General features: G+C 41.9%; 1 protein-coding gene across 1 annotated transcript in view; it reads right to left on the bottom strand.

The window, feature by feature from the left end:
- The window catches only part of LOC125458365 (rod cGMP-specific 3',5'-cyclic phosphodiesterase subunit beta-like), an 86,786-nt gene that overhangs the window by 38,326 nt on the left and 22,372 nt on the right, over positions 1–26,088 (bottom strand). The window contains exons 4-11 of the mRNA XM_048543607.2: positions 23,141–23,281; positions 16,778–16,852; positions 15,310–15,374; positions 15,149–15,215; positions 13,681–13,728; positions 8,055–8,204; positions 7,801–7,944; positions 855–920 (exon numbers count right to left, since the gene is read on the bottom strand). Coding sequence (XP_048399564.1) covers positions 855–920; positions 7,801–7,944; positions 8,055–8,204; positions 13,681–13,728; positions 15,149–15,215; positions 15,310–15,374; positions 16,778–16,852; positions 23,141–23,281 — 756 coding nt within the window. The remainder of the gene's footprint in view (positions 1–854; positions 921–7,800; positions 7,945–8,054; positions 8,205–13,680; positions 13,729–15,148; positions 15,216–15,309; positions 15,375–16,777; positions 16,853–23,140; positions 23,282–26,088) is intronic.

Here is a 26,088-nt window from a genome sequence, read left to right on the forward strand (position 1 = left end):
ATTATGCAAACAGTAACATTTTCATCAAAACAGCTTGAATTTCATTTGTATAAAAATCTACAACCTTACTTATACATACAACATTCCTAAAAAAACCTTACAGTCATTAAAGATTAATTCTACATTTTGCACAGTCACTGAATAACAAAGGTAAATTGAGGGATCTCCACAATTAAATTTATTTTGCTACTGAATCTAATTAATTTATCATCTGTCTCCTCACTAAATATCAAACTTGTTCTTAGAGAAAACTTCATATTATTATTTTAACAATGCTGCTGAAAATTAATGAAAAACTTATTGCTGAGGAACTTTACCAACAGTAACTAAAGTGCAGAAGGACATGTTCTTTCATGTTTTCCATGACCCTGGACTCAACCCTGTGGAGAGCTGTGTGAGGTAGTGTGTAAGTGTTTCGTAAGAAGGCAGGAGAGAGAGTGAGAGTGGATAAGTTACCTATCAACTGGTTCAGAAATGCTGCAGAATGAACACATGGCTTGTGCATGTATATGTAGCATGCTCATCAACTTAGGGTTTTCAGTACTAGCAAATTACTTAACATTTATTTGAATGCAGGTAATATATAGACCAAGTAAGGGTGGCAGATTTCCTTCCCTAAATGACATTAGTGAACCAGATGGGTCTTTCCCAACAATTAGCAATGAATTCATGGTCATCACTAGACTCTTAAATTCCAGATATTTATTGAATTCAAATTCCATCATCTGTCATGGTAGGATTTAAACCCAGGTCCCCAGGCCATTACCTGGGTCTCTGGACTAACAGTCCAGCTATAATACCACTAAGCCATTGCTTCTCCTTAGAATGCTTAGAAACAATTTCACTTGTCTTACCAATATTTCCTGTAATTCCTCCTCTTCACATTCATTGGGTTCTTTCCCAAAAGCTTCCCTTGTTGGCTTGAAGCAAAGAAAGATTTATTAATAACTCAAGTCTGTAAACTCTGATAAACATTGACAAAACAATTGACTAGAATTCATTATTGCAGTTTTTCTTTGCCATCTCCTTGGATAGTTATAATAGAATTGTGATGATGACTCAACTTGTTTAAGATTGGGCATTGCTTGTATCAAAGATGCTGAAACTCTCTGTTTCTCCAACCTGGTTAGCGTAATCCACTTGTATAATGCAATTCCACATTTAAGCAACTTTATTTATCAGCCTGTAGAGTAGCAGTTAAATATTGATTTCACTGGCATACAATTTCAGTGAATGAAGAAAACCTAATCTGAGTGAACACAAGAAAATAATATCTCTGGGCAATCCTAGTTAATACACCACTCCACTGGCCTCTGCCACACGTATACACATCTGTTTCAGTGAGTGGAATTCTTTTACCTGGAAGCCCATGGTGGGTGTGACACTATTCAGAGCAGAGTCAAATAGACGCTTGATAGACAATAGAGTCAAGGAGAGAGGGAATGGTGCTGGATGCAAACAGGGGCATGGAGTTGAGACCACATCCATATCAGCCATGTTCTTATTGAATGGCAGAGCAGGATGAAGGACTAAGTGGCCTTTTCCTGCCACTCAATCCTGTGCTTCTACGTTTACTTAATCCTCACGTACACAGTAAGCCTCCCCTTTAATGCTATTATTATTACTAACTGTTTCAGTCGGTCAGGTATTGAGTCTAATACTCTCATCACCCTACACATAAAGACATTCCTCCTAAACCTTTTACTGTTTATTTGCTAGCAGCTATTTTAGATTCAATACCATACGCCCACTCCCCCAACAAACCTCTTGCTCTGGATTTACATGTTGATGGAAAAAGTTTTCCCATACCCACCCTATCGAACATCTTCAACTTCAATAAGATAACTAGCAGGCGTCTTTTAGCCTCTTTTTCTCAAAAAAAAGAGCAAATCATTCTCCCATTTCTTCCCACCAACCCCATCCACCAATGCTGAATCTTTCCTCTAGTGATGAATCTCAGCACTTCTTTTTGCAATATTAATGACTTTACAATTTACTAATTTTAATTATTTATTTGTAATCTCAGTTTTTTTCCTCTCACTCATTTTTTTTATTCATTCATTTATAGGATGTGGGTGCCAGTGGCTGGGCCAGTAGTTATTGTCCATCCCTAGTTGCCCTTGAGAAGGTGGTAGTGAACTGCCTTCTTGAAACACTGTATTCCACCTACTGTGGGTTGACCCACAATGCCATTTGAGAGAGAATTCCAGGATTTTTACCCCGTGACAATGAAGTCAGGATGGTAAGTGGCTTGGAAGTGGTAGTGTTCCCATATATCTGCCGTTCTTGTCCTACTGGATGGAAGTAGTCATGAGTTTGGAAGGTGCTGGTTAATGATCTTTGATGAACTTCTGCAGAGTATCCTGTACATAGAAAACACCGTGCGCCGGTGGTGGAGGGAGCGAATGCTTACAGATGTAATGCCAATCAAGTGGGTCACTTTATCCTGGATGGTGACAAGCTTCTTGAATGTTGTTGGGGTTGCACTCATCCATGCAAATGTGGAGTATTCCATCACACAGGCAGGTTTTAGGGATGCAGGAAATATGTTACTGCAGTATTCCTTGATTTTGACCTGCTCTTGTAGCCATTGTGTTTACATGGTGAGCCCAGATGAGTTTCTGGTCAATGGTAATCCCCAGGAGGCTGACACTGAAGGTTCAGTTTTGGTAACACCAGTGAATGTGAAGGGGTAGTAATGGTCATAGCTTGACATTTGTGTGGCGCAAATGTTACTTGCCATTTGTCAGCCCAAGCCTGAGTATTATCCAGACCTTATTTCAGTTGGACATGGGCTACTTCACCACACGAGGAGTTGCCAATAGTGCTGAACATTTTGCAATCATCAGAGAACATCCCCTCTTCTGACCTTATGACGGAGGGAAGGTCATTGATGAAGCAGCTGAAGATGGTTGGGTCGAGGACAATAATGCAAGGAGTATAGCTTCCTCGTACCAAATACTATTGAGAACTACTTCAGGCATAGCAATACTGCATTTCATACGCTGTTCATATACCCACTCTGTGAACACATGAATTTTGGTATTTTAGTGCCACCTTATTAAACAAATCACCAATTGTAAGGATACTGTGATTGAGCACTTGAACTGACTAGAATGAGCCAGAGTGCCTTGTTGAGACATATCATTGTCTGAGTATTTCTAATCTGACGAAACTCAAAATCAAATAGACAAGGGCAAATGTATGAATGTTCTTGAAGTGAACTTGCAGAAGGCATTCAAATTCTGTGCAGATATTACTGTAACAGATTAGAATTCATAGATTTTACACAGTCTTTTGACATGGATTGGAAATTGATTGGAAAGGGATGATTGCAATTGGGAATAAAGGGTTGTTCCTTCATTTGGCAGGATGTAACTAGTTTGTGTTTCCGGGGTATCTGTTCAGTATATCACCATATTCACTCATGACTTTCCAGGAAAGAAGAGCACTATATTCAGATTTGTAGGTTAATCTACATTAACAGGCATAATAAATAGTGCCTCTCAATGTGGTAGTACTATGGCTTTAGACGGTATAGTTTGTCTTTTTTTTGGAAGAGTGTTTTTAAAGCAGAGGTAATGAACAGTCTACACAGAGCCACTGGAGTAAAATGTTTGTGAGGCCTTGGGATTTTTAAAAGTTGGAACAATAGGTGCAGCCTGAATGGGTGTAGTCATGCTCTCACAGAACTAGGACTTTAGTTTTCTGGTTTTTCAGGTTTTCAGTAGCAGTTGTTGCTGGGGTCTCAGCAGGGTTTGAGAGCAGTAGTAAATCTCTCCCTGCTACATTCTTTCTGAGTTTTCTCATGATATTTTTTCTCCTGGACTGGAGTTGCATGTGAACGTTTCTTCTGGACTTGCCCTTCCAAGGATGTGTATATGGGCTATTTCTATGTTGAAACGGTTACTGTTTAGTAGTAAAATAATCTATTATTCTGTTAAGTTTTCTAACAGAGTTACAACTAAACCAATTCTTTTCTTTATTTTTTCTTTTGTTGTATTTTAACTGTAGTGAATGAATAAAGTGTGTTTTACTTAATGTTGAGTCGTTTGACCAATCAAGTTGCATCTGGAATACATTTACCTTTAAAATAAGAAAAAGCTTTGGTCTGGACTACATTCTGAACATATTTTGAGGAGGCTTGGTCTGGTCCACATAAGGAAATGATATAAAGCTAGTGTAATGGTCTCTTATTTCAAAAGGGTGGAACTTGTAATTCAGTGTATACAACCTTAGTCAGGTCCTATGTGGAATATTGTGCTCAACTCTGGGGACTGTACTTCAAGACGTTTTACACTTCATTGCAAAATGTGCCAGGCAAGTTCAGTAGAACAGGTTTTGATAGTCTTGCACAAATGTGACTTGCATTCCATTCAGTTTGGAAGGATGAAGAGTTTCAAAATGCACAAAATCATAAAAAAAGGTATGGGGCAGTTACAGGGATAAGATTTGGTCTGAAGGGGCAATCAACAGCAGATGATCTTAAAATTTGAACAAAGTCAATTAGGAAGGAAATCAGAAAGTAGTTATCCATGTAAAGAGCTGAAAAAAGTTTGCAACTTATTCTGTGGATGCTGGGACAGCTGGAAATGTCAACATTACGATCTACAGAATTTTAAGGTAAGAGCAGAAAGAGCTTAGGAGCTCACGAAGAAGGACAGAGTTAAAGTGCAGATTAGCCACAAGCAAATTAAATGGCAGAGCAAATTCATGGGGTTCTCACAGCCTAGTCTTTATGTCCCTCATTTGGTGGCAACAACATGTCACTAATTCCCATGATCCAATTATTTATGCATACGGTGCAGAACAATGATTTCAGAACTGATTCTCTCAGTGACTGATTCCTAAAAAGTTGTTTACTACACATTTAGGATTTGCTGTTGCATTATGACTTTGAAATGGTTTAACCGAGATAATCTGGTTTATTGATGATAGACATGGTATAATGGGCGAATAATTCAGACGCCATTGGGACACAGATATGTGCACCTAGGTGGGTTAGCCAAGGAAAATGCAGTGTTACAGGGACAGGGTGGGAGGTTGGGGTTGTGGGTCTGGGTGGGATGCTCTTCAGAGAGTCGGTATGGGCTCAATGGGCTTCATGGCCTCAGTCCACACAGTCGGGATTCTATGATTCACTGATCACACAAATGACTCAGAAAAATCAGTAGGATCATAGGGTTGAATCAGTCACTCAAACTAATTGTAGACATTTCTTTATGTTATATAAAATATATATTAAATTAGTAAACCTGTGCATTGATGCAATGAGCATGGCATAAGCCCATATAATGTTACAAGACCTGATAGTGTCATCAGAAAAATCATTTGCGTTTTCCTCATATCAGTTTTTGTAGCAATTGAGTACAGATGAGTAAATGTTAGACAGCATATTGCTCATTATTTAAATACTACGAGAGGGTGGATAATATTTTAGAAGTGTTATGAAGTGAAGAGAATCTAAAATCCCAAACTGACTTCTTTCCATTGCTGAAAATGTTAGTATTGTGACAGAGTTGACATTAACTGCCCAGGATCAATCACATCTAAAATGGCTCAGAGGCAACAAGCACTTGTAAAACAGTTCGAAGCTGACAATTGGAACTAGAATGAGAATGCAGCTTTGAAATAAATTTGATGATTAACGTGCTACTTAAAGGGACAGAATGCCAGATTCTATTGCCAGTCTAAACCCATACACTAAATGTAAACATAGGATAAATAGAGAACTCCAGATAAGGCCTATAATTCTGTAGCCACAGTTCCCTGTTTCACAAAAAGGTGCAGCTAACATTATACAGCATGTAAACAGTTGCTCTTTTATTTACTGAGACCTTTTAGAGTAGGTATAGAAATACTTTTAGGAATTGATATTCAAAGCATAAGACCACTTCGGCAGCGCAACTGTTTTCTTTCTCTCTCTGAAAATACACATGTATAGACGCTGGAAGGATCTGGGTCACTTGGGTCAGGCTTTCATATTTACATAATCAGTTGGTAGGATGGCACTTGGTATGGCCTATTACCTATGTAAGTTACTGGAAAGAGCCAGGAAATGTTCCTTGCCAAACGTAACCTGATCTAGGAGATGATCATGCTGGTATCTGGATAGTTGTCCAGTATCCATGAGAGTTAAACTAAGGGACTGAGTAAGTAAATTCCCTGCCCCTAGGAGTGCTAACAAGTCCTGAGATACAAGGAGCAGTTTGTTCTCCTCAGTTTGGCTGTGTTTATCACACAACTGCTTTCTTCAACTGGAAGATGGATCAAAAAAGATAGAGGAAGACACAGAAGGGGACTCTGTCATGAGCTGTATACCTTTCCTATCTGATTGGTTAATGTATCATATCTAAACAGCTACCTCATACTAAATTTAATAAAGTACCTTAACATTGTTGACTGTTTTGTTTTAAGGCAACTGTGTGCTGAAAACTCCAGATTTTCCAAACAGGAATACTTTGCTCTATATCTAGAAATGGTAGGTAACCAGATACATTGTTTGCATTCTGGATACAATAGTGTGCTATTGCTCTATATGGCTGTTGTCCCACCTGCACATCCGCCAATGTGGTACACTGTAACCGTTGTGACTTCCTCTACATTGGAGAAACCAAGCGGAGGCTCAGGGACCGCTTTGCAGAACACCTACGCTCGGTTCGCAATAAACAACTGCACCTCCCAGTCGCAAACCATTTCAACTCCCCCTCTCATTCCTTAGATGACATGTCCATCACGGGCCTCCTGCAGTGCCACAATGATGCCACCCGAAGGTTGCAGGAACAACAACTCATATTCCGCTAGGGAACCCTGTAGCCCAATGGTATCAATGTGGATTTCAAAAGCTTCAAAATCTCCCCTTCCCCCACTGCATCCCAAAACCAGCCTAGCTCGTCCCCGCCTCCCTAACCTGTTCTTCCTCTCACCTATCCCCTCCTCCCACCTCAAGCCACACACCCCACTTCCTTCATACTAACCTCATCCTGCCCCCTTGACCTGTCCGTCCTCCCCGGACTGACCTATCCCCTCCCTACCTTTCCACCTACACTCACCTTTACTGGCTCCATCCCCTCCTCTTTAACTTGTCTGTCTCCTCTCCACCTATCTTCTTTTCTCTCCATCTTCGGTCCGCCTCCCCCTCTCTCCCTATTTATTCCAGAACCCTCTCCCCCTCCCCCTCTCTGATGAAGGGTCTAGGCCCGAAACATCAGCTTTTGTGCTCCTGTGATGCTGCTTGGCCTGCTGTGTTCATCCAGCTCCACACTTTGTTATCTCTGTTGTCTCATATTGTTTTGTTTTCCAGAAGACAGCATCCGTTTGATCTGTTAGTATTCATAGCATGTAAAACCAAGGCACCAAATGGATGATATAACTCTATAAAGAGTCATAGAATCATAGAAATCATCCATTTGGTGCCTTGGTTTTACGTGCTTTGAATACTTACAGGTCAAATGGATGGTGTCTTCTGGAAAACAAAAATCATTTGACATATGATTTCATTTGGATGCACTGAAAATATCTATTCCCAAACAACCTGTTCAGAGATGTTATTACACAACTCTGGAACAAGTGGGACTTGAAGTCAGGTCTTCTGGTTTGAAAGGTAGGGATGTTACCACTGCACCACAAGAGCCCTCCAACCCTCTATGCTGATCTAAAGCAGAAAGAGCTGGAATACTACCTGGCAACAGTGCAGGACATTGGATATGATGATAATTTTGAAAGCCTGTAAGTTGCCACCCACACCCAGAGAATATTTTATACCTTTATTTGAAATAATTGAATCAGGCACAGACATACCAATATATTTTGAATTTCATCCTTGTTGCATTTTACATGATATAGCACCATTCCCTGAGCAATATCCTTCCGGTATTCAAGCTTGTTCATTTTATCGTATGTATCTGTGTTGAGAACAGACCAGCCTAGGAACTGGGTCAGGGACTGAAACATGAGACAAAAGTAAATGAGGGTCTGACCAGTGCATGCTGCACAGACAATATTTCAATTAGACTGGTTGAATAAGATTAAAAGTCACAAAGTGTAAAGCTTACTTCCATAAGAACCTCATCCATTTCATCGAAAGGTTTCCCATCTTTCCTGTTGTAAAATGTAGCAATTCCGACAATTTCTTCTTTCTTGTTTACAATTGGCATTGAAAGGACATTTTTGATTGTCCATCCAAAACTATCCAAGGGTTCAGTCTGAAAGTGGGGAATAAATACATTTTTAAAGGCTTCAGAATTGTCACAAACGCACAATAATAGACCCTTATTCCCCGCTCCTACGCATGACAGTTACAGTTCAAGTTCAATCACAAGCCTGCATCAAAATGAGTAATAATCTGAAAATACAGGTGAGTAGAGATCAGGTGTGGAGTTTCAACTGTGCCACGATAGGCTGCTGCTCAGAGGGGGTTCTTGCGTAGTGATAGTATCCCTTCCTCTGAGCTAGGAGGGCTGGATTCAAGTCCTCCTTGCTCCAGAGGTGTGTTATGACATCTCTGAATAGATTGATTAGAAAATATCTGCACCATTGCACTGGTGCATAGGAGAGCAAAATATAGAAACATATAAAATAGGAGGAGACCATTCAGCCTGTTGAGGCTGCTTAACTATTCAACATGATCATGATCAATTCAGTTCCCACTTTCTCCCCACACTCTTTGATGTCTTTAGCCCTAATCCTAATTCCTTCTTGAAAACATTCAAAGTTTTAGCCTCACCGGCAGAGAATTCCACAGGCTCACTATTGTCTGAGTGCAGATGTTTCTCCTCATACCAGTCCTAAATGGTCTAACCTGTATCCTTAAACTGTGACCCCTGGTCCTGGAGATATCGGAGGTAACAAGTAAAAGTAACAGAAAAAGTCTATTCGATCCAACAAGCCCATTTCTAGTTGTCAGATTAGGTTCACCTTCCCAATCTCTCAGTAAACCTTTCAAGTGTGTGTGAATATGACACAGCAGAAATGTAACTGGATTGGTAATCCAATGGTACAGTCTAATTCCTTGGTTTGAAATTCCTCACCAGCAGCAGGTGAGATTTAAATTATGTTAATAAATGGTGACATTGTCTTCATATAAATAGTTTTGGATGAGAATTTAAGAGACACGGTTAGTAACTTTATGGATGACCTAAAATTAGTGGTAAAGTGGGCAGTGAGGAAGGTTATCGAACAGTACAAACAGATCTTGGTCAATTGGGTCATAGAATACCATAGAATCTGCATAGTGTGAAAACAGGCCATTTAGCCCAACAAGTCCACATCGACTCTCCGAACGCCATCCTATCCAGACCCATGCCCCTACCCTATCCCTGTAACCCAGCAGAAACTCACTCCGAAATGGGGAAAAACATGCAAACTCCACACAGACAGTTGCCTGAGGTTGGAATTGAAACCGAGTCAGTGGGCTGAGGTGAGGACGAGGGAGTTTAATTTTGATAAATGCAACATATTGCATTTTCGTAAAACAAACAAGGGCAGGACTTATGCAATTTATGGCAGGGCTCTGGGTAGTGTTGTAGAACAGACAGACTGGGGTTCAGGTAGATAATTCTTTGAAATTTGGATCACATGTGGTTAAGAAAGCGTTTAGCATGCTTGTCTTCATTGTTCATACATTTGAGTATAGGAGTTCGGGCGTCATGTTGACGTTGTAACGGATGTCGGTGAGGCCTCTTCTGGAGTACAGTGTGCAGTTCTGGTCACCCTGCTATTGGAACGATATCATTAATTTGGAGAAGGCTCAGAAAGATTTACCAGGATGTTGCCGGGAATGGAAGTTGTGAGTAATAAGGATAGGCTAGTTAGGCTGAAATTTTTTTCATTAGTATAGGAGGTTGAGGGGTGACTTTATACAGGTTTAGAAAATCATGACAACATTGCTAAGGTGAATAACAAGAGCTTTTTCTCTAGGGTGGGGGAGTTCAAAACTTTGGGACATATTTTTAACATGAGGGAGAAAGATTTAAAAAGGACATGATGGGCAACACTTTTTTACACAGAGAGCGGTCTGTATGTGGAATGGATTGCCAGAAGAAGTGGTGAATGCAGGTACAGTTGCAATACTTAAAAGACATTTGGAGAAGTATATGAATATGAAATGTTTGAAGGGATATGGGCCTAATGCAGGAAAGTGGAACTAATTTGCTTTGGAAACATGGTCAGCATGGACTAGTCAGACAGAAGGGCCTGTTTTCATGCTGTATGACTTTATGACTCAATAATGAAATTATCCTTGATTGTTGTCAAAAACAAAAATAGTTTTCTATCGTCCTTTAGGGAAGGAAATCTGCCATTGTTACCCAGCCCGGCCGACAAGAGCATCCAGACCCACAGTTATGTGGTTGATCCTTAACTGCCCCTCAAATGGCCTAAAAGCAAACAGTGGCTGCATTAAAGAATAAATTTTAACAATCTTTACAAATGCTGCAAATTCTGCCTCATTGAAAGATGAACAAATTCTCTCTTCTTCCCACTTACTGTTCCCTTCCTGAAGGAGGAGGATGGACAAATTATTGTGATTCACTGTGTGCTACTGATGGGCCATGTTAAGCCCTTGATGGGAAACCTTACCATTACAAATGGTCACTGGGCAGTGATTGTTTTGCTGCCTGCTGGACATATATTGGGCGGTAATGTCCCAATGACAGGGTGGAATGTGTTATTGCCCGTTATCACGGTGTGTAAATTTGGAAACCTCCTGTCCATAGCACCTGCCTTATATGCAGTCTTTCTGCCATAGTGCAACGGGGGTCTGTTCAGTTATTGAAACCTCCCAATGCCTCAGATACATGCAAATAGTCCCTAATACGAGCATTATTAAGAAATGCCTTTAGATTAATCGCAACTATTGAGAAAGTCAAACCCCAATGTTTGTTTTCTTTTCCATGAGCAAAGACTGTGTAGACCTGAAGTGCTTTAGTACATAAAGATTTTCTTTTTCATGAATAAAGTAGACTTTAACAAAAAGTGTGAAATATGGGATGCTATGATGCAAATTGGTCCACAATTACCACTTTAGAACTGAACATGTTGGTGTGTATACTTCATTCCAGACAAAGATCAAGATGAGCCAGAAGCTGTTATCTCTGTATTCTGTGGAGCCATTAAGTACAGAAGTGCTCCAGCAGGCCTGGCAAATCAATTTTGACTGTTGCTTTTCAAAAACTCCTGACAATGGATTTGCTCTCTTCCCTTCTCCTATCTTCCCTTCCCCTTTCTTTCCTTCCCCTTTCTTTCCTTCCCCATTTCACCCCCCAGCTCCCCACCAATCACTGCCCTGCCTCTTCTAAGCTGGGCTGCCCCCAGGGTGCCTATAACTGCAGTGGCTCAGAAAAGTGACTGTTTCCATCCAGAGACCACTGGAAGAGTAGTGGAAGGTCTTTGTTGCAGAGAAACACCCCCCCCGCCAACCCCGGTTGACTAGCCTGTCATTAGTATTACTGGCCAGGCAGTCAGCAAATTCCGTTTCTGTCCCACTCCACTTGCCTTCACCCCAGTCCTCTCTGCACATCCTCCACTGAGTTCTGATCAACTTCATTTCCCTTCATTCAGGTTCTCTCTGCACCCTCTCACTCTACTCTCTTCTGTTCCACCTACCTTCCTTCCAATAAACTCCGTACTTCCTCATTCCGAAGAGTTTTGTCACTTTGCTCCATCCCCAGTGTTGTTCTCAGCTGATAGTGGGCCCCATCCACATTCTTTACACGTGACAGAGACACCTGCATTCCCCATGCAGATGGGCCTAAAGGCCCTCTGCTTCTTCCTGTCCCACAGGCCCGATCAATCCCCCTCCAATGATACCCTCATCCACCTAGCCAAACTCTTCCTCACCCTCAACAACTTCTCTTTCAATTCCTCCCACGTCCTACAGACAAAGGGGTTGGCCATGGATACCCACATGGGCCCAAGCTATGCCTGTCTCTTTGTAGGTTACTTGGAGCAATCCCTCTTCCGTACCTACACTGGCTCTAAACCCCACCTCTTTCTCTGTTACATTGATGACAGTATCGGCACCGCCTAGTGCTCCCACAAGGAGCTTGAACAGTTCATCCACTTCACCAACATCTTGCACCCCAACCTACAGTTCACCTGGACCATCTCTGATCCCTCTCTCTCCTTCCTGGACCTGTCTGTTTCCACCTCTGCCAACCATCTGGAAACCAATACCCATTTCAAGCTCACTGACTCACACAGCTACCCAGAATACACCTCCTCCAACCCACCTACCTGCAAAAGTGCCATCCCCTATTTCCAATTCCTTCAAGTCTGCCGCATCTGCTCCCAGGATGAGGCATTCCACTCCCAAACATCTCAGATGTCCTCGTTTTTCAAGGACCGCAACTCCCCCCCCTCACTGGTCGGGAATGCCGTTGACCGTGTCTCCCACATTTCCCTCAACTCATCCCTCACAACTCCTCCCCGCAATAACAACCAAAACAGAATCCCCCTCATCATCACGTACCACTCCACCAACCGCCGGATACAACGCATCATCCTCCGACACTTCCGCCATCTACAATCCAACCCCACCACAAAAGAAAATTTTCCCTCCCCATCCTTATCTGCTTTCCAGACGAACCACTCTCTCTGTGACTCCCTTGTCGGCTCCACAATCCCCTCCAGCCCCACCACACCCGGCACTTTTCCCTGCAACCGAAGGAAGTGCTACACTTTCCCCCACACCTCCTCCCTCGCCCCCATCCCAGGCTCCAAGAAGACTTTCCACATCAAGCAAATGTTCACCTGCACATCTGCTAATGTGGTATACTGCATCCGCTGTTCCCGTTGTGGCTTCCTCTACATCAGGAAAACCCAGCGGAGGCTTGAGGACCGCTTTGCAGAACACCTACACTCAGTTCACACCAGACAACTGCACCTCCCAGTCATCAACCATTTCGGCTCCCCCTCCCATTCCTCAGATGACATGTCCATCCTGGGCCTCCTGCAGTGCCACAATGATGCCACCCGAAGGTTGCAGGAACAGCAATTCATATTTTGCTTGGGTACCCTGCAGTGTAATGGTATCAATGTGGACATCACAAGCTTTAAAATCTCCTCTCCCCCTACTGCATCCCAAAAGCAGCCCAGCTTGTCCCCGCCTCCCTAACCTGTTCTTCTTCTCACCTATCCCCTACTCCCAACTCAAGCCCCACCCCCATCTCCTACCTACTAGCCTCATCCCGCCCCCTTGACCTGTCCTTCCTCCCTGGACTGACCTATCCTCTCCCTACCTCCCAACCTACACTCACCTCTACTGGCTCCATCTCCGCCTCTTTGACCTGTCTGTCTCCTCTCCACCTGTCTTCTCCTCCGTCCATCTTCTATCTGCCTCCCTCTCTCGCCCTATTTATTTCAGAACCCCCTTCCCCTCCCCCATTTCTGAAGAAGGGTCTAGGCCCAAAACGTCAGCTTTCCTGCTTCTCTGATGCTTCTTGGCCTGCTGTGTTCATCCAGCTCCACACCTTGTTATCTCAACCTTTCAATATTGATCAGTTTACCATTTACTTTAAATCAGTTTTCCCTGTTTCTGAGAATTTGAAGCACAGCAGTTATTACATCAGCATTTGATGAATCTGAACAGATTCATTCAGTCGATGTCTTGCCATTCTGTGCTCCTGGATAATGAAATTTAATATTGAATGGTTTTTATTTCAAATGAATGGGTGCTTTTACCTGGAAGGTAAATGTTTCATCGGCAGCTGCATTCATGATATTGCAGATCTGCGAAGATAAATAATTCAAACAATATTACTGGAGGAAAATCATTCCGAGAAGGCTTTTCAAAGTCAGGAGTAGCAGGGGACAGTGCATTCCCCCACTTTTCAATTATCATTTCCAACACATTTTAAAATTCCAATTGTGGTCATGCCACTGGTGAATCCAGAAGGGGTTTCTAATCATCTCTATAATTGGACAATTGGAAAGAGAGTCACTTAGTGCTCTACTTAGCAACATTTTTAACAGTTGCATGTGCTGAATTCTGCTGATAGATCAAGGAAGAAAGGACACAAGATTGGAAACTGGGAGATTTCCCAAGTGACCTTTTTGTGTCATCTTAATTGTATTTGTTGGCATTCTCAGGCTTTGGAAAGAATCCTGAAGAATCCTATGCCCTTTCAGAACCTGCCATTTCCTGAAACTCTCTTTGTTTTTACAATGGTAAAATCTTTCAATAGCAAGGAATATACTCTATGGAGAAAGGCCTTGATTTTAATTTTGTGGCTGCAGTTGGGCAGCCTTTAATAGTCACACTGGGATCCTCTGGCTGGATAAACAGTGACAACTCAGCCGCAGTCATTTTCAGGAGGGCCAATCAGAGTAAGGCCTGATCTGGGATTTTCCTATTCGTTGGTTACTTTGGGCCTCCTGGCTCCCGTGAGGGGAATTTCATCAAAAAGTCCTAGCACCAGGAGGATGTTCTGGCTTTAGAGTTGCTAACCATGGCAGAACAATACCAACAGAGTGAACATAATCATAGCCGTGCAGTTCCAGGAGTAAGGTGATTGGGGTGGGCCTATCAGGGTCAGACATGGAAGCCCTGCCAAGGTCAGGGGTGAGGTGTTGTGGGAGGGAGGGTACCTCTAATTGAGGGCAGCCTGGTAGTCACTCAGGGGTCTCCCATGCCTTCACAACTATCGCCAGTGGTCATTGCACTGCCCAAGTAAAGGAAATCTCCCATCCACCAATTAAGGCACAAACTTAGGTGCCAGGGTTTACCTGGTGGGTTGCCCATGTGTCAGACGCCCAGTGGTAGTGGAATGAGACAGGTAAGGGGCACCTTAAAAGGGTCTCAATCATCCTTTAGCCAGGAGGATCATCCTTGGGCCTTTCTGCCCTGGTGGAAATTAAAGGAAGTATGAAGAATCTTCATTCTGCACTATCCTGGCCAATAACATGCATCCTCACACACTATCTAAACCCCCACCATTCCCATGTCCAAACCCGCCTCCAAGGTGACATTACGTTCCAACATTGAGGTTCCTACTGGGGCACCGAATAATGTTCAGCACAAGACGTGCTTCTCTTGTCCCAGAAATTAATGGTCCTTCTCCTAAGATTCGATCTCAAAGCTGTTCTCCAGAACATTTCCAATTTATCGCAGTTGATAAAATGCTTGAACAGCTCTGAAAACAAAACTTACCAAGCCAGTCTCTGCGACATATGTTGGTAGTCCACTGACCAAGGCCCAGTGATCAGCAGGTGGAGTTCTACAGGAAATACAGAGAAAATCACAAATTCTGCACCTGGCTGATTATTACCACAGGAAATATGATTATCAATTGAGATATGTCTAAAACTTACGGAATGACTTTAATCTCCTCTTTTCCATGTAGAATGTAGTCAATGATTTTGTGAAAGATTATTTCCTACAATATAACAATAGACATAATAAATCAACAATAGATTAAACTCCTGACAATAATGATGTGCTGCGTATTACCATTCTTTTATAGTCTGCAACAGTTTGTGTCAGCTTAGGCTTAATTGTGATCATTCATGCCTTCTTGGTCAGTGTCCATTATGTTCCCAATCCCTTGAAAGTGAAGCTGGTGAAAATGGAAGATTGGGAGAAAGGCTGTGGAAATCTGGAGTGCAATGCCTCTGGAAGGCCTCCTCCATGGGCTTTCTCTGGAGGTAGATGCTCAGTTGTGAGGCAACCTGCCCTGGTATCCTTACTATGGACAGTAAAGGGTCTAAAATTGTGTCAATGGATTGAAATCTCAGTGTCAGCATACAGGCCTTGAGGGGTGTCAGGAGCTTAGCAAGACCTTTGAGGTGACTTCACGGAGGGTGATCAGAGTACATTCAGGGGCTGAGGCTGCCCTAAATGATCCCAAAAATGGAAAGTGACACGTCTGCACTCAAACATATTTATATGGAGGCTCTCCTCCTGATGGCGATGACAGTTTGAGGCTTTCTGTTTGAAGAATCCTTCCTCACCATTTTTCATGAGCCCCTCTGTTTTGAGGTACCTCATTTGGTCTCACTCAGCGCAGAATTGACCTCCCCTAGTGGGACTGCTGGTCGGCCTTCCACTGGGCTTTCTGATTGGCGCCCCCACTCCCAACTCTACCCCACGTGCTCCTTCACCAACCCTATTTGATCAGAGAGCACAGGAGCAGTCTGTTAAATGACTGCTGAGCAAGAATGGGAGGTTTCTGCCTGTAGGTTCAAGTATGTTCCAGAGACATAAACACAAAACCTAGGCTGATCCTCCTTGCCCACTGCTGAGAGAGCACTGTACGGTCAACCATGCTGTGTCAGCTGTTCAAACACAACACTGTGTGAACTCTCAAAAAGAGATTTTATGACATTGTTCCAAACATGAACAAGGGAGTTCTAGTCAATATTAATGCTAAAGTAATATATCTGTTCATTGAGGGATAATAAAATGTGAGGCTGGATGAACACAGCAGGCCCAGCAGCATCTCAGGAGCACAAAAGCTGACGTTTCAGGCCTAGACCCTTCATCTAGGCCCGAAACGTTAGCTTTTGTGCTCCTAAGATGCTGCTGGGCCCGCTGTGTTCATCCAGCCTCACATTTTATTATCTTGGATTCTCCAGCATCTGCAGTTCCCATTATCACTTATATCTGTTCATTGCGGTTTTCTGTTGCACACTGGCTGATCACAGTATAACAGCGACTGTAGTTTATTGACTGGAAGTTACTTTTGCTGCGGTTATGAACATGTCATGCTAGTACATGCCACACAAATTTTTTTTTAATCAGAATCCTTGAACGTTCACACTGAACAAGGTTAAAACATACTCTTCCATCAGGAGTTCTGGGACCTTGGTAAGGAGGTACTTCCCCCATTTGTATAGGCCACAGGTCAAAAAATTCCTGCAAAGAAAATAACAATTGTTCAATTCAGTTGTTATAAAACACGCTTATTATAAAATTCATAGCTTATCTGAGTGAAGAGAATAACACACAACTAGAAGAGCTACTACAAAGGCAGGAACATCATGAAAACATTACAATGCACCATGGAGATAACAGACATTCTGTTTTACAGGACATTTCAGGAAGGTAGGATACCATCTGAATATTACAATTTGATCTCCAAGAGACAATTCTTGACTCAAATTCATGGAAGACCAGTCCAATCTTGGGTTTTGCAGTTGAAACATGCCAGGCTGCAGTGGACCAGCAATCTGGGGGCAATCAGTGATATGGGCAAGGGGCAAAGGCGTTACCTGTAAAAGCAGCACTTCTGTTTTTATCTCCAATTCACTTCTCCCTGTGACCACATCCCATGAGAAGAGACAAAAAGTACTTACCTTCTCACTGGTAGATCTCCCTAGCAGCTAGCATCGACCACCACGATTAAGGACAGAAACGTGCCCGCTCTGAGTGGCTGGCAGAGAATGGAAACTGGGGATACCAGTGTGGAGGCCTGTCATTGACTGAGAAACTTGTTTATGCTCTGCCTGTCAGCTCTGACAGCAGATATATCTTCAATGGAATAACATCTAACCTCCTACCTCTTCCATACTTCTGACAATACATGTGATGTGTTTGAATCCACAGCTGTATGTAAGAAATGTTTTAAATGTCTTCGTCAGTATCGCAGGGCATTTAAATTCCCACATGAAGTTAGTCCCATCAAATGAGCTCACTGCCCACGATGTGCTAGTTCAGAAACTAGCCAGGGGGTTTCTCTCCTACTGACCACTGCAAATCTACTTTATCTGGTCAGTGTACACATTGGGATTCCCAGGTTGACATGCTGTGAGATTGGCCTTATCGGAAACCTTTCAAATAGAGCCCAAGCTGTTTGATCAGCATGCAAGTTTAGTGTTGAATTAGGGCACATCAAAGCCATCCTGCAGGAAATGGCTACCCTGATATCATCATGCTAACAAGAAACTTCTTCTTTTTCTTTCAGGCATCAAGGCCCATAAGATGCAAGAACACATGTTTGTGACCCTGATATCAGGTCACTCTTGGCCCTGAGAATTGTCCTGTCTGTCTTAGGTTACCCTGAAAGGTAACATATCTCAAATGTTTGAGCATTGGGTGAAGCTAACTGTTTCATGCTGCTTTTATACAGGAGCAACACAAGTGGCATCCTCTACTAACAGCATGACACCATCAAACCAGAAAGATGTTCTATCTGCTACACAAAGAGTAATGTGGTATATGAATTTTAGTGCCAGTGTGATGCCAGTATATAGGCTTAGTGACCCAAAGGCATGCACATTGTACTGAACAGAAGATCCTTTTGCAACAAGCAAGGTACTGACCATCCCTAGACAGCTCATGCCTACACTATTGTGCCTAAGATTAGATATGATTCCGCAAATGGATAACATTTGCTTGATGATCCTAAATATGGAAGGGATTAGACTGAAAACCAAATTAGAATTGTCAGTCAGTTGCAGTATTGCAGTATGGCACATTTGGTGTGTACTGGAAGCTACTTATTTAAAGCATGGGACCCTGCTCTTTGCAAACAAAAAGAATGTATTCACAGACTGTGCCTATTTCAACTCAACAAAAGAGGTGACTGCCATTTGTTAGCTCATTTTTCAGTGCAATATCCTGACCAATCAATGTCAGTTCAAAATTTAAACAAAGCCTGGCTGTTAACTGTCAATCAGAATTAATGAATGCATTTTTCCTGGGAACGCCTCTACCATTGCCTCTATCAAATTCCACTTGACAAGCAATCAGCATTCTCCTTTTATTGAGTATAAATGTTGATTTTTCTTCTTGATTTGGTGTTTTTACAAAATTTCATATGAATGCAAGACAAAAGATATTGATCAAATGTGCCTTTTTGCAGCAATATTTGATTTTTATAGTACCAAATGACTGCTTCACCTAATTTACTGAACTGCTAGTTGTGTCAAATGCATCGTTAACAAATGAGTTACATTTTGTATCGAGCTGGTAAGCTGCTTAAATTCAAGTAAAAGTGGCTAAGCTTGCAAAGTCAGAGAATGAGAGGCTTTCAGCTATTCTCCATATATGTTAGTGAATTGGGTGAAGGGAGCTGAGATTATGTATCCACATTTGGAGCTGAGCACATTAGCAGTCACATAAAATAATGCTGTTGGGGTCTGGATCATAAATTTAAATCTCTGATCAAACTGTGTTAGGTGGAATTCCTTGTGGAAAAATAAAACAATCATCCACTTCAGATCAAACAAAATTGAATCAGAATTTCTTTTTGATGATGTTAAGTCTAAGAACTATGGGGAAGCAAGGGGATTTACATCTCTATACATAAAAGCCCACTAAAATGCCAAGCGACATGCATAATGCATAATCAAAACGGCTAATAGATGGTATCATTTATCAGGTAAGTTGGAATATATAGGGAAGGAAGTGATTTGTCTGGTCTTTGGTCAGATCCCATCTGACGTATAGCATTAAATCTGCCCCACCCTAGCAAGGTTCTATTGGGTTTTGGAGGGTTTATGGAACAGACACATTAGAATGATACCAGGACTTAAATAGTTGCATTATGAACATAAGTTCTATAAATGTGACTTGCATTCCCTCAAGCAGCGGAGTTGGCATTATTGTGGTGTTTAAAATTATGAAATGATTCCATTGGATGGAGTGAATTCAAAGGTTTTGTTCTGAAAAATGCGGTGGAAATCTGGCATTCTCTCCCACTGTAAGCCAAGGATGTCAGGTCAATTACTATTTTCAAGACTGAGGTCAACAGAGATTTATTATAATAGGATCTAAAGGGACAAGGGTTGAAAAAGTTGAGACGTTTATGATCCAAGCTAGGCAACTCTCATCTTTCTTCATTTAACCCCTTCAATATATCCTTTTAATTTTTTCTCCGTTATACAATTATCTACTTTCTCCTTGTATCCATCTATTTACCTCAACTGTTCCTTTTGATAATGAGTTACACTGCTCGCAGGATGAAGAAATTCTCCTTAATTTCTTGCTGAATTTATTAGTGACTGTCTCATGCTGATCGTCCACACTCTGCTAATTGCAACTGCAAGTGGAAAGTTTTTCTCTATGTCTACCTTATCAAATTCTTTCATAATTGCGCAGACCTCTGATAAGTTCTCTTTCAGTCTGCTATTTTCAAGAGCATCAGAAAATGAAACTGTGCAAGCACAGTGTCAGCTGTTCTACTTCTCCCAGCCTGTGAGAAAACTAAAATTTCCCATTAAACCCCATTTTTATGTTAAAGGTTGCTCTAATTTGAGACTTGTACCTTTTGCTGTTCGTAAAGTTTTCACTATCTGATCATCCTTACTGAAAATCTGGGTTGTAGTTTGTGCTCTACATTTGGAGTCCACAGTCGCAAAACCCAAATCATGTCAATTAGCGCAAGGGGTGAGAAATAATGTGCCCAGCCATTTAGATGAAACTAGGACGAGAGGGCATCGCCTCAAGATAAAGGGAAGCAGATGTAGGACTGAGGTCAGGAGGAACTTCTTCACCCAAAGGGTTGTGAATCTGTGGAATTCCCTGCCCAGTGAAGTAGTTAAAGCTATTTCACTGAATGTTTTTATGGCAAAGCTGGATAAATTTTTGAACAGTAAAGGAATTAAGGGTTATGGTGAGCAGGCAGATAAGTGGAGCTGAGCCTCAAAAAGGTCAGCCATGATCTTATTAAATGGCGGGGCAGGCTTGAGGGGCTGAATGGCCTACTCCTGCTCCTAGTTCTTATGTTCTTATGTCCCCACTTTTACACTGAGGCCAAAATTCTGCTCCTTTCTTTTCACTGCTCACATTGTGTCTGTCTGATCTCTCCTTTCCCAATTTTCATGTTCCACCAATTGATCCTATAGATCCTTGAATATTTCCTTGAATAGTAAAGTCCAGCTTATATCCAGGAATCTGTTATGATTACTAAATCATACTACTCAAAGAGAATTAGTGTTTCAAAATTTTTATTTTTAATTTTAATATTGCACACATTTGCATCTAGATCTCTTATTTGGGCGATTGTCCTCAACATGTTTGCATGGCCTGTTGGCAGTTTTCTTACAGTTTTCACTCTCTTTGAGAGTTCCTGTCCTTGTAGCAGTCTGTCTCAGCATCACTTTTGAATAGGATACTGTGTCTCAAATTTCCTGACTGTCAGAAAAAAGTGGCATGAAACAAGGAAATACACTCAAGGCATTAAAACAATCACTAAAGCCAGCGTATTAAGTTCAGTCTGCTGATGACCAAACTGTTTGATTTAAGAAATACTCTTCCTGAACAATTGTAAGAAAACTCATGGTAACCAGGATGTGGAGGTGCCACTGTTGGACTGGCGTGGACGAGGTTGGAAGTCACACAACACCAGGTTATAGACCTTCAGGTTTATTTGAAATCACAAGCTTTCAGAGCATTGCTCCTTCGTCAGGTGAAGTGACTTTACTTCACAAAAGCTTGCAATTTCCAGTAAACCTATTGGACTATAACCTGGTCCTCAGAGTCATAGAGATATACAGCACAGAAACAGACCCTTCAATCCAACTCGTTTATGCTGACCAGATATCCTGTATAAATCTTGACCCATTTTTCAGCATTTGGCCCATATCCCACTAAACCCTCCCTACTCATATACCCATGCAGATGCCTTTTAAATGTTGTAATTGTACCAGCCTCCACCACTTCCTCTGGCAGCTCATTCCATACATGCACCACCCTCTTCCTGAAAAAGTTGCCCCTTAGATCGCTTTTAAATCTTTCCCCTCTCACCTTGAATCTATACCCTCTAATTTTGGACTCTCCCACCCCAGGGAAAAGATCTTGCCTATTTACTCTAGCCGTGCCCCTCATGATTTCATAAACTTTGATAAGGTCACTCATCAGCCTTTGATGCTCCCAGGAAAAATAGCCCTGGCCTAGCCTGCATCTCCCTGAAGCTCAAACCCTCCAACCCTGGCAACATCTTTGTAATTTTTTCCTGAACCCTTTCTAGTTTCACAACATCCTTCCTATAGCAGGGAGACCAGAGTTGCACACAATACTCCAAAAGTGGATGAACCAATGTCTTGTACAGCTGCAACATGACCTTCCAACTCCTATATTCAATGCACTGACCAATAAAGGCAAACATACTCAACACCTTCTTCACTACCCTGTCCACCTGTGACTCCACTTTCAAGGAACTGTGATCCTGCATTCCAAGGTCTCTTTTCAGCAATACTCACCAGGACATTACCACTAAGTGTATAAATCCTGCCCTAATTTGCCTTTCCAAAATGCAGCACCTCACATTTATCTAGATTAAACTCCACCTGCCACTCTTCGGCCCATTGGCCCAAGATCCCACTGTACTCTGATGTAACCTCCTTCGCTGACTGCTACATCTCCAATTTTTGAGTCATTGACAAACTTACCAACCATACCTCCTATTTTCACATCCACATCATTTATATAAGTGACAAAAAGCATTGGGCTCAGCACCGATCCTTATGGCACACCGCTGGTCAGAGGGCTCCAGTCCGAAAACTGGTCCCCCCACAACCACCCTCTATCTTCTACCTTTGAGCCAGTTCTGTATCCAAATAGCTAGTTTTCCCTGTATTTCATGTGATCTAATCTTGCTTACCAGTCTACCATGAGGAACCTTGTCGAATGCCTTACTGAAGTCCATATAGATCACATCCACTGCTCTGACCTCATCAATCCTCTTTGTTACTTCTTCAAAAAACTCAGAGTAATAAGACACAATTTCCCACACCGAAAGCCATGTTGACTATCCCTAGTCAGTCTTTGCCTATCCAAATGCATGTAAATCCTGTCCCTCAAAATTCTCAACAACTTGCCTACCACCATTGTCAGGTTCACCAGTCTATAGTTCCCTGGCTTTTCCTTAGCACCTTTCTTAAATAGTGGCACCATGTTAGCCAACCTCCAGTCTTCCAGCACCTCACCTGTGGCTATCAGTGATGTGTCATGTGACTTCTAAGGAAACTGAGGAATCAAAACACTGGAGGGCCAAGGTGTCCACAACAAATTGCCTTGCAATTACAAAGAAACATTTCAGCTGCTGTAAAACAAATATTGAGGCCGGATTTTATTTGTTCATTCCGGACATATTCAACATATATCACCCAATTATTTTCTGCATTAACAAAGGTCTGACATGTTGGTTCACAAGGACAAAATACTTAGATCATGAAGTAATATACAAAACATGATCCAAACCTTCTGCTTTGTCATGTCTAGGAGTGCTACTGAGTATCTCTCACAGTTTAGGTAGGCTCGGACTGTATAAAGAGCCTTGTGAAACTGTCTCTCAATGTCTGTCAGCTCTTCGAATACTTTGTTTGCTGACCACAAAAGAACCTACAGGAATAGAGGAGATAAAAACGTATTAGAATAAAACATCATGAGGAACATTGGAGTAGCATTGAACCAGGTTTCAAGAGGAGCACAAACATTACTCTTTCTTTATTCACTGGCGAGACATGGACATTTCTGGCTGGCCAGCATTTATTGCCTGTTCCTAGTTGCTCTTAAGAAGGCAGTGGTGAGCTAGATCTGGTGGTCTCCTCTTCCCAGCCTTAGTAGTGTACTTTGATGGAATAACAATGCTACATTTACAACAAATTCCATCAAAACAAATTTGATGCATTTGAGATAATGGGAACTGCAGATGCTGGAGATTCTAAGATAATAAGATGTGAGGCTGGATGAACACAGCAGGCCAAGCAGCATCTCAGGAGCACAAAAGCTGACGTTTCGGGCCTAGACCCTTCATCAGAGAGAGCTCTCTGATGAAGAGTCTAGGCCCGAAACGTCAGCTTTTGTGCTCCTGAGATGCTGCTTGGCCTGCTGTGTTCATCCAGCCTCACATCTTATTATCTTGATGCATTTGGATTCATTATGTGGCTTTGGACATATTTGCTTCCCCAATAAAGGAGCTCATTTCATGCTTTGATTAATTTACTTCTTCCTAGTGAGCACAGAACCAAAGACAGAACAGAACGAAGATATATTCACACGAGAGCAGATTGGAGTTAGATCCATAGACCTTCTATAAATAGCAAAGAAACATTGACATAATAAGGTCAATAAGTTAGCTTTGGAATGAAGCAAAGCGTACACTGTAGCTGAGAATGAAGACTGTAACTTTCACTATTAATGCATTCATCTCATTAACATTTTGTCATGATCTTTCCATGAAAGTGTCAGTGTTTCCTACATTAGAACTTCAGAAAGGGCTATGGACAAATTTTAGGAACTATTCATTATTTTTGTGAGGAAATAATCAACACCGTGGAGAACAGCACCAAAATCAAGCAACATTCTGAGCTTATGCTATTCAGAAGTAAGCAAGCCAGGTAGCTATATTCATAATTCAGGATCTTCTGGAGAAATTACAAAGTTAGCAACACACAGTGACCCTTCCATTGCGCAGGTCTTAAGCTTTTCCCAAGTGGTCCAGTTCCATAAGCTGAGGTGAGAGTAACTGCCCCAGATTTCAAGGCAGCATCTGACTAAATATAATGTGAAGAATTCTTAAAAATTGAATTAACTGGAAATCAGGAGGAAACCCATCCACTGATCAGAGTAAAACCTAGCACAAAGGAAGATGGCTTGAAGTTGGATATCAGTTGTCTCAGCCCCAGAACATCACACAAGAGTTCCTCGGAGTGAGGTCGATGATTCACCTATCTCCAAAACTTCATCAATGATCTTTCCTTGATCATAAGGCATGAAATGTGGATGCTTGTACAGTGGCCAGTACCATTTGCAATTTCTCACATGAGAAATAACTCTTCATACAAGTTAACATTCACACTACATAAATACAAAGCAAAGACCATCATTATCAAGAGAGAATTTAACTACCCCGCTTGATATTCAATGACTTTAACATCACAGTCATCCCCCACCCTAACATCTGATGGTTACCACTGGCCACAAACTTAATTGGACCAGGCATATGAATACTACGTCTACAACAGAAGGTCAGAATTGAGAACTCTGCTATGAGTAACTCACCAAAACAATCCACCATTTACAAGGCACAAGCCTGGAATATGATAGAATACTCTCTACAGTTGCAACCGCACAAGAAACTTGCTATCATCCAAAACAAAGCAATGCCCTGAACTGACACCACATCAACCACCCTAAACATTTCAACTACCCATGACTGGTACACATAAAAACAACATGTACCAAATTCAAGACACATGGTAGCAAATCACCAAGCTTCTTTTAAGAGTATCTTCCAAACCTGTAACCTCTACCACTTGGAAGGACATGGGCAAATACATGGGAAGGTGAGCACTGAAACTTTCCCTCTAATTAACAGTCCATCCTGTACCGAAAATCTTCGTTCATAGAATCCCTACAGTGCAGAAATAGTCAATTTGGCCCAACAAGTCTACATCAGCCATCTGGAGAACATCCCACCCAGACTCACCCCATCCCTATCCGATAACCTTGCATTTCCCATGGCCAATCACATACCTACATACCCCTGGACACTATAAGCAATGTAGAATGGTCAATCCACCTAACTTGCACATCTTTGGACTGGAGATAAAATCAGGGCACCCAGATGAAACCCACCCAGGGGTGTACCTGCACAACGTAGACTTCAGGGGCTTGAGAAGGTAGCTCGTTGCCACTTTCAGAAAGGCAATTAGTGATGGGAAATTAGTAATGGACAATAAATGAGGGCCTTGCCTGTAACATTCTCATCGCATCAAGAAAAGAGAAGAGGGAGCTGGCCTTATTTATTGTAGAAGTGAGCTCACAGGGATTGCTGTGCATGGTCACTGAACAGATTTTGTGTTCAAATATGAGCCACTAGTACTATAAGGCACTGAAATTATAATGTGTAGAACATACAGGTAAAGTGTCCAGGACATCAAAAATTTTAATCTCAATCCAACTGCTGCAAAGGAGAAAAACATATTGAAGAATTATTGAACTCTGCTCCAGGAGCAGGGACTGGGATAGAAACTCTCAGCAATGTCTTATTCATGTCCCCACCCTAGGGCTCAGCTGCCAACCTTATGACCCTTGTCTTGTTCCTACCTAAAACCTACACTTAGAGTGTAAATCCTTGCAGCATATGTGTGACTAATGACTTTGGTAATCTTTGCAAATAACACAATTTTTAGCCATCTATTCTA

Source organism: Stegostoma tigrinum, chromosome 1 (genome assembly GCF_030684315.1).
Source record: "Stegostoma tigrinum isolate sSteTig4 chromosome 1, sSteTig4.hap1, whole genome shotgun sequence".
Lineage (NCBI taxonomy): Eukaryota > Metazoa > Chordata > Chondrichthyes > Orectolobiformes > Stegostomatidae > Stegostoma > Stegostoma tigrinum.